This window comes from Manacus vitellinus, unplaced genomic scaffold (assembly GCF_001715985.3).
Source record: "Manacus vitellinus isolate BGI_N305 unplaced genomic scaffold, ASM171598v3 scaffold_16_pilon, whole genome shotgun sequence".
NCBI classification, from domain to species: domain Eukaryota; kingdom Metazoa; phylum Chordata; class Aves; order Passeriformes; family Pipridae; genus Manacus; species Manacus vitellinus.
Window position 1 is genome coordinate 10,495,741 of NW_021939189.1, and position 8,759 is coordinate 10,504,499.

Genomic DNA, 8,759 nt, shown 5'->3' on the forward strand with positions numbered 1-8,759 from the left:
TGGGTAACCTTTAGAAAGTATAGGTTGCTTAATCTACGATTTTCTGCTACTGCCTCATAAAAGTAACTCAGTTCTCTCTCCCTTTCCTTCCCTTACTGAATTCTGAGATACCATCGATGAAAAGATTTTGACACTTACTTTGCTTAATAATCTGCCTGTGATCTTACCATGGACAAAGCTGTTTGGTTTACAGCTACATCAGACCCCTGCCTCCTGTCTGAGGCAGCAACAAGGACCCAGTATGTTTAAGGATTTATGCAAGGCTGACAACTAACTAGAAGTCACTAAGTATTGTGGAGCCTGACCACACCCCTCATTATTTGAAATGACAGTTGAAACAGCCAAGTGTTTTCTGCACTAAACAGAAAAGGCTCTTGCACAAATTCATTAGGAAATGATCTCAAAACCCACCTATGTACGACAGATAGTTTGGCTGGCAGTGCTGGGACTTACCCTCCCTCCTCTGTTTGCTTGTGCACATAGGCCAGTATGTCTGCAGCTCTACCAGTTCCTTCACACACCACCACGGGCACCGGGGGACTTTCCTGAAGGAAGTCTAAAACTGTGAGGATGACATTGGGGCCCCCTTCGAACACAAGTGCCACCACAGGCACACCTTGACCAATTCCTGGAAAGTTGCAAATAAGTAATGAAAACCAGACAATGTTGTAGGTGTATAGGGAATGCTAAGATCAGTTTTACACATTTAATAAATCAAGTTTGCCCCTTTCGTTGAATAAAAATTAAAGTGCTGCCTGCCAGACATGTGAACTGTTGTAAATACATGGTTTCAAGCACTGTTTATACTTTGGGCTGGGAGGAAAGCACTGCAAAGCTGGTAAATACAATGGAATACAGTCTACAGAAGAGAGGAGATTCTTCACAGAAATATTCACGAACTAAGGTAGAAAATTGAAAAATTTTTCTTTTGGAACTCCTCCTCTAACTTCCCCCAAATAGTTTGACAATGACATACTATACATATGACAATACATATAGCATTTGAATATGGGTACACAGAAACCCTCTGCTGATGGGAAACATTGCGAAAGCAAGCATTCCTAGAAGAGTCAAACGTGTTGCTCCATAATTGGGAAAACACCCAAAAATAAGTCATGGCTTCTCTGCACAAACAGATGACGTTTTACAAACTCAATTGCCCCATTGTGCAACTGCAAGTGAATGGTATCAAAACCATTAATCAATCAGACCAGGAAGGTCTGACAACATACCAAGACCTGAACTGACTTACACTTGCTTTATCAAAGTAAATAGACAACCTTATTCAAAAGACTCTCCTCACTGGTCCCAGAGAAGCCATAAATCTACCAGCGATCTCCAGGGTCCAAAGCTGCTGTTGAAGTTTGTAAATTCAGACTTGAAACATAAACAAAAGACTTAATTTTTCTACTTTGTCATTCAGATGTTTGGTGCCAACTACCTTTTTCATTAAAGCACAGTAACACTCAACCCTCAGGCAGCAGAATTACTTACTTGCATGGATCCGTTGCAAATTAATGGTTTTTTCCAGTTCTCTTCTCAATTTAACTTCTGCTCCATACTTTCCAACTGTTCCATCATCCACCAGAATGAAATGGGAATGGAGGTTATTTAGGACGTTTAGTTTACTTAATGGATTTAACAAGGTTTGATACGGAGCAACCACCTAAGTATAAGCACACAACAATGTCTTTTACTTGTGAAGATTCATACTTGTTTCTGTGAAACTTAACTTTTTGTCTAGACACAAGGACTGGTGGCTCAACGAGAAGCACTGACACATAAAAGCCTGCCTTGGGTCAGGATACACCAACAGCTGTAGCTCTGAACTTTGTGCAGAGAAGCAGATAATTATTTCACTAAAGGAAGCTGTTCTGAGGGATAACAGAGAAAAGATCCATTAAAAAGATGTCTTTGGGGAAAACTTGTTTGCTCTGGCAAACAGTAGCACTGAAGACTCCACATCAAAATTTTTCAACTTAACATCCTCTCTAAATGTGAATTGTCTGTAATACTTTAACATTTTTGTAATTTGAGTCAGTATCAGTAGGGGAGAAAAAAAAGGATTAAATACTTAAGAACAAGCTCCTCCTGTAGCACATTTGCATTTTGCAACTTGTTTATACATAATGATCTTGCATAAGTCACAGATGTCAGTGTATCTTCACAGTAAAGCAAGTATTCCAATGATGCAAAGCAAGGGAAAAAAACATGCTTGAGTAGATTTGTCAAAAAATACATGGGGTAAATCAGTACATGGGTTATTTCAGTTAGGTAATTCATCCTTACATCTCTTCCAACAAGGTCATTTCTGTTTTCAATCACTCCCCACGGAGCAATCCCAATAGTGCAAATCTTTCGAGATGATCTGGAAGCATGTTCTCTTAGAGCATCCCCAACATGTTTTGCAACACCTGTTTGTGCATAAAAAGAAATCATATGTATTAAATGCTGCACCTTACTAAGAAATACAACTGTTTTATTTAGGTAACTGGACCTTTAACTGTTTTATTTTGGTAATTGGGCCTTTAAGGATTCGGGCACTTATTTGACACACCACCAAAGAAAAAACACCATACACAACATCTACTAGAAGGAAACAAAATAATTCAACAAAATAAGGATTAGCCTAATAAGAAATAGAGAGTAACAGTACATTATTGTACTTGTTTTTAATCACATTAAGTTTTTCCTCTTGTGGTTTCAAAACCAAAACCTAGAAAACAAACAACCAAACAAAAAAAAACCACTAAAAACAAAAAGCCCAAAAACCAACACCTCCCCAATATTTTATTTCTCTTTGCAAAACAAAACAGCAGCCCACTTCCAACTACACACGCTCAAAATTTATTTTAATTTCACCTGACCAAACTCACTCAAATTTACTTTGCTTTAAGAGGAAGCCATGCATCCATTAAATCTTTTGGCTCTTATAAACCATAATCCAGTTAACTGTGCACATTCTTTAGGAGTTCTTTACCTGTGTTCACTCCTCCAGTTATAATCCAGGCTCCTGTTGTCACTGCAGCTTTGATAAGACCTTTGCCAAGCAACTGCTTGATGCGTGGGTGAAGTTCGAATTTCTGCATGCCCCCATGTACAGATATAACAAGCTTTGGCAACTCCATCTGCCATTCTTTAAGCATAAGTTGCAGAATAGCTTCAGGTTTGGTGTCATATGACAGTCGCACATACTGCAGGCACAAGAAGAGAGTTGAAAGGCTCCAACATGTGAAAAGAAGAACCAGGGCATATTTCAGGATATATTATCCTATTCCTGGCTATGGAAAATGTAATTCACTTTCTCAAAACACAGTAGATGAACAAGCTTCCTTCAAGTCCTCTACAGTCAAGAACAAGACAGTTAACAGTTTGGAAAGTAAGTTTTGGACAAGGCACGACTACAAAAAGATCCTGGTATTCCACCCTACTGGCACAGGGACTTGGAAAAAAGAGTCTTTATGAGAGCACTGGATGATCTCTAAATTAGACGAAATTCAGAAGCATTTATAGAAGTTCTACTGGGGAGAGGCTTTCATGTCCCCTGCAAAGACTTTTTCAGACAGTTGCTTGGTTGTCCTCCCCTGTTCCTGGTGGGAAGAAAACCTACATTTTTTAATAGAAAACTTCAAAACTGGCAGCTTTTTAACTTGCCATCTTTAACAGTATAAGATTAAGTAGATTAGTTGATTGGCTAAAATACTGCCACATCTTCAATACAAGCTATTCAATAGAGGAGGGTATAGTGTGCAGAAATTAAACCCTTCCTGAATCAAGTTCTAAATAAAAAACCATCACTACTCCATTTAACTGGTTTGAGCAACCCCACTTGCACTCTGCAGAAGGAGTGTGGGCAGCTGCTATTTCTGTGCACCTAGAAAAGGATTCACAGCAATTTTAAGCTATACTAAGAGTACAGAGGAACCCATACACTGCTATTACCAACATGAAAGAACTCTGCTAAGGGCCCTTCCCATTTCAGAGATGATCTGACTTAAAGCACTGGACTGTCCTTGGGGGTTCTGCATAAACAACACAGCTCCCTCAAAAGCACTTCAGTTTTGCCACAGGAGCCACAATGTACAAGAACCCCTCATAGCCTATAATTGCATAAGCATTAAATAACTTCTACCACAACTAAAAATCCTTCACAAAGTGGTTGTGAAGAATCTGTCAGAATTTCCACTTTTTTAGCCTCTCCAGTACATGTGCACTTGGGAATTAAGAACTGGTTTCCAAAATTTTGATTTATTGGTATCCTTGCTTTTAACTAACCTCCTCTCCCCAAAAACTTAGTTATTCTGTTCAGTACAGCTGTGCTTTAATGACTGTCAAAAATCTCATAAAGAAGCATATTCTACATCTGTCCTTAATTTTAAATAAATTTTTTTCAGATTTTGAAAATTATGACTAGAGGGTTAAGATAGCAGATATTACTTAACAGGTCCTATAAAAATGTAAGAGTGTTGTTATGCTGTATTTTCATGAAGTCTGAAATGGTAACACTTAGTTCTTAATGCAATGTTTTGCTGAAGTGTTTATGAATTCTTATTACCATGCACAATTTGAAGGTAAGGCTGTACTTGAATACAACTAATTCTGATAGATCTGAGCAACTTCAGTCATGAAAAACTAATTTTAACAAATGAAAATCAGAAAGAATGCAGATCACAACAAAAAATACTAGCACAGAAGAAGGAACTGGCTTGTCACAAAATGGGTGATAATACTTCAGCCTACAATTTCAGAAATGAAGCATCCAGAATATCAACATAGTTAGAGTAACAAAAAAACCCACAAACAACAGAATGTCATACGTGCCTTAGCCCTGTAAGAATGAGATCCCCCTTGAAAGTTGATGACACCATAAGCATCAGTAGGGGTTTGTTCCGTATGTTTTTCCACTGACCACTCCTCTATTTCCTGGTTACTGTTTTCACCCAGCTTCACATCCGAGTATTTCATAGCCAGACTCGCAGTAAAACAAGCATGTTGTCTGACCAAGCGGCCACAGCAGCACCTGCACCCAACCACACCATGTACAACACTTTAGTAAATCCTGGTATTAGAAAATAAAAGGAAGGAACTTCTTTTGTCTATAACAGAAATAGAATAGATTTAGAAAGCAAAGATTCTAAATATTAGAAAAACCTCTTTTCCAGAGCAAGCCTTGTTGCCATAAATATTTATGGCAATAGGTAATTACAATGCATATTATTACGCAAATTATTGAAGCTCACTGAGATAGCAAGCTGGAGGCGAGAAAAAACTGATTCTTTGAAGTCAAATAATTTATATTATATTCACAAATTTGTGATCTACATATTGCAGATAGTTCTTTAAGCATTAGTTAAATTTATTTTATATCTAACCTTTCACCAACTTGTCATTCATAATATTGATCAAAACTTCTAAAAACCCTATTATGAAAGCACTTATTTAATGGAAAAATATTCATAAATATTTTAATTACAAAGAACTCTTACCTGACAAGTTGCTGACAAATCTGACATCCTGGAAGGCATCTGTAAGAAATATTGAAAGACATGAGTTAAGTTCAGTTTCAATTTCAAGGGCAGGGGAAGGAGGGCCACGGATGGGATGGGACAGGACACACGACCACTTAGACCACTGTGTGCTTACAGAAAGATTGCAGAACAAAAGAGAACTCCAATAAACGGAAAACATGATGCCTAAATTTGTCCATTTTCAACATGGTAACTTGTCTGTATTTTATACAGTAGTGTCTTTCCATACAGTTCATTATGTAATTTCTCTCATCTTCCATATTAAACATTTCCCATGTTTTCCTGCTAACAGCTTTCTTAACATCTAAAATTAGCATAGCAGATAAATTTGTATCACTGCTTTCATAAGCAGCTGTTAACCAATTATGGTTAAGAGCCAGCATGCAAAAGAGATGTCAGACAGAAGTCTTCAGTTTTACTCAGACGTTGTGCATAAACAATTTTTAAATTTTGCCCGCTGTCAAAGTTACACTGCTATTAATCATTTATGCTTTTAACACTGACCTGTAGCTTTAGATCTTCTCTAAAAATTACTAAATTATAACTGTCTATACTAAAAGCTAAATATCATCAATGCAGACCAAATAATCCTGTCTACATTTGATTAATTTATGCCTAACTCAGAAACAGCAGTGAGCAATTCACCAACAACAGGAGGCGATTTTTAGAAGCTGAAGGGCAGAACCTGGTGGGAAAGTTTTAAAGTCCCTTGTAAGCTACAAACAGGTTAAAGTAAAAGGGCAAGTGTTGAAGACCATTTTGTTCCTTGTTAAACGCTCTGGAAATTTTAACAGCTTCCTAATTACTTGGTTTGTATTTGCAAATTTTCCATGTTCCACAATCCTGGCTATAAATTCTAAAAGCTTCTCATGTCACATGGTTTCAAGGAACAAGGTGAATTATTTACAAAAACTTAAAATTTCTACAGCATTTCCTTAGTTCTTTTTCTGTTTAAAAACAAAGTTCTTAAATGAAAAATAATACTCTGTCCCAACAGAACAAAAGAGATTCATAAGGGTTTTTTTATGGAAAAGACTGAAACAAAAATTCTCCCAGCCTCAGAAGAAAAGGTTTCTAAGCTGTTCTCAAATATATGAAGCTTAAAAATCCTGGTCGAGAAAGCATGAGGATTCATGACAGTATTTCTTACAGACAAAGCAGTTAGTCCAACACTCTTTACAATATTGACTTTTTTAATTTTAAAGAGCAGCAATGGGTTCTTGCATCATTTCACTTTTACCTGTGGGGGTCTTTTGAACTTGGTATAATGTACACACACTCCCTCTTCGTGAAAGTATTTTCTATCCAGGATTTCTGGGACTGAAAAAGAAAAGCATAACAGTGTTATAAAATACAAATCATAAGCCTTTGCAATGAAAAATGCTTCTTAAGGTAACAAGAGTTAGAATGAGGGGTTTGCTGCCTCAAAAACCTTTAAACCACATATGACCCTATAAGAACATCACACATATCTCTCCAGAAGCTGAGTCAACCAGAATCATTATGTAACTTATACACAAGTCCCTTAAAATCCAAAGCAATATTTTTCAATGCTAACATTCAAATAGCAAAAACTTTTAATATGCAAATAAAGATGCACAAAAAAAACCCCCATACACTGGTGACCTATCTTGCTAAGAAAAATAATCAGTTAATTTTTTTAAATTAATTGCACTACACTGAGATAACAGTAATTTGATCTTTTTCCCTCTTTAATAAAGTAGAATTTTAATCTTGAAATTGTGGGTAAGGAAGCTTTCTAACAACACTGGCAATCTTTTCTAGTAGCAATAAATAAGTCATAAACTTCTTTCTTCATCAAAATACTTTTCATTTCAGTAAACAAAATTAATTGGCATCTCTGAACTGCATTTTAAGCTTGGACTTGAAACATGCTCTGAAACATGAAATCAAGGATGTTCACTATTTCAAATGCTTCCCTATTCAAATGACTGGACATGAATTTCATTTCAGTTGCTTTAAACAACCACATTAACATTATCTTACATGATAATCTTAAGATTACATGCTAAACAATATCATAATGTACAACATCTACGTCAAGTTTCAGCAATACATTGGGAAAGGAACTCAGACGTGATTTTTAGTAATTAAAAACATGAAAAATCTTGGAATGCTAATTTGCATGTTATGCAATATTGCTTTAAATCCTTATTAAGAATACGTTAAAATTACTTCATTGCTAACAGCAACGTTCTACATTTACATTTTACTTTTAGAAAAATTTGATAAATTTCATACCTGTTTTATTTTACAACAAGGGGAAAAAAACCTGACAGATACTATTCACAGGTCCAAATTTTTAGCTGCCTCCTCTCATAATTTTTCTTAACACTATTAAGCCTTAGCCCTTGTGATGGGAATCCCAGTTCTGGAAGCTGCTTTCTGCTGAGTCCCCCCGGTTTAAATGGGTGGTTTTGTACTTCATTTCTTAAAACCAAGCTTTGCTTTAAAGTTGCAGTAGTTCAAGCTCATATATGAACTCTGCAGATCCTCCAGAATATAAAAAGATAAAGAGTAATTTAATACTTAGATGTTTTAGGCAGCTGGCTAAAACTATACCTTCAAGCAAGCTATCACAGCATAACATGCCAGATGTTAAAATCCAAAGAATATAAACCACAAGCAATTGCGTCAATTGCTCCACACAATATTGTTTTATTATTAAGTGGTGATCAAAGCTGGGGACAAGGAACTCTGGTTCACAATGTGCAACACCACTTTTCATAATAAACAGTTCTGAAAATAAAAAAAAAATTAAAAACCCACAAAACAACCAACGATTCGTTAATTTTCCTCTTAAAGAATGTAGTTTTAACCACTTGTCAAGGATTTCTCTCTATTCTTCAGCAGTGAATATATTTTCAGTACAGCACTGTGCTATTTATGTAGAGGAGGCTCTAAAATGTTATTAAAACATACTTGGGAGCTTGTCATTTGGTAAAATTAAACTCTCTGCAGAAGCATGCCTGTATGTTAATTAATCTTTATTGCAGGAGATTTTATACAGGATTTGCTAATTACAGGGTCTTGTTTTCTGTTGAGAGGGAAAAAGGAAAAAAAGAAAATACAAACCAAGAAAAGAAGAGAGTAAGTGAGAGACACTTCTCATAAACACGTAAAAATCACATTAAAAATACGGGCTGTGCTGCCCTCCATGTAAATAAGAACTATTATTACATAACGTTCCTGTGAAGATCAGAAACAGGA

General features: G+C 36.1%; 1 protein-coding gene across 1 annotated transcript; it reads right to left on the reverse strand.

The window, feature by feature from the left end:
* Positions 1-449: 449 nt before the first annotated feature.
* Positions 450-6,843, reverse strand: LOC103759091 (transient receptor potential cation channel subfamily M member 7). The gene is made up of 7 exons (XM_008925417.2): positions 6,769-6,843; positions 5,487-5,525; positions 4,822-5,020; positions 2,981-3,194; positions 2,290-2,414; positions 1,495-1,666; positions 450-628 (listed from the first exon to the last, which is right to left on the reverse strand). The coding sequence occupies exons 3-7, from the start codon at positions 4,963-4,965 to the stop codon at positions 450-452; spliced, it is 834 nt and encodes a 277-aa protein (XP_008923665.1). The 5' UTR covers positions 4,966-5,020; positions 5,487-5,525; positions 6,769-6,843.
* Positions 6,844-8,759: the final 1,916 nt, after the last annotated feature.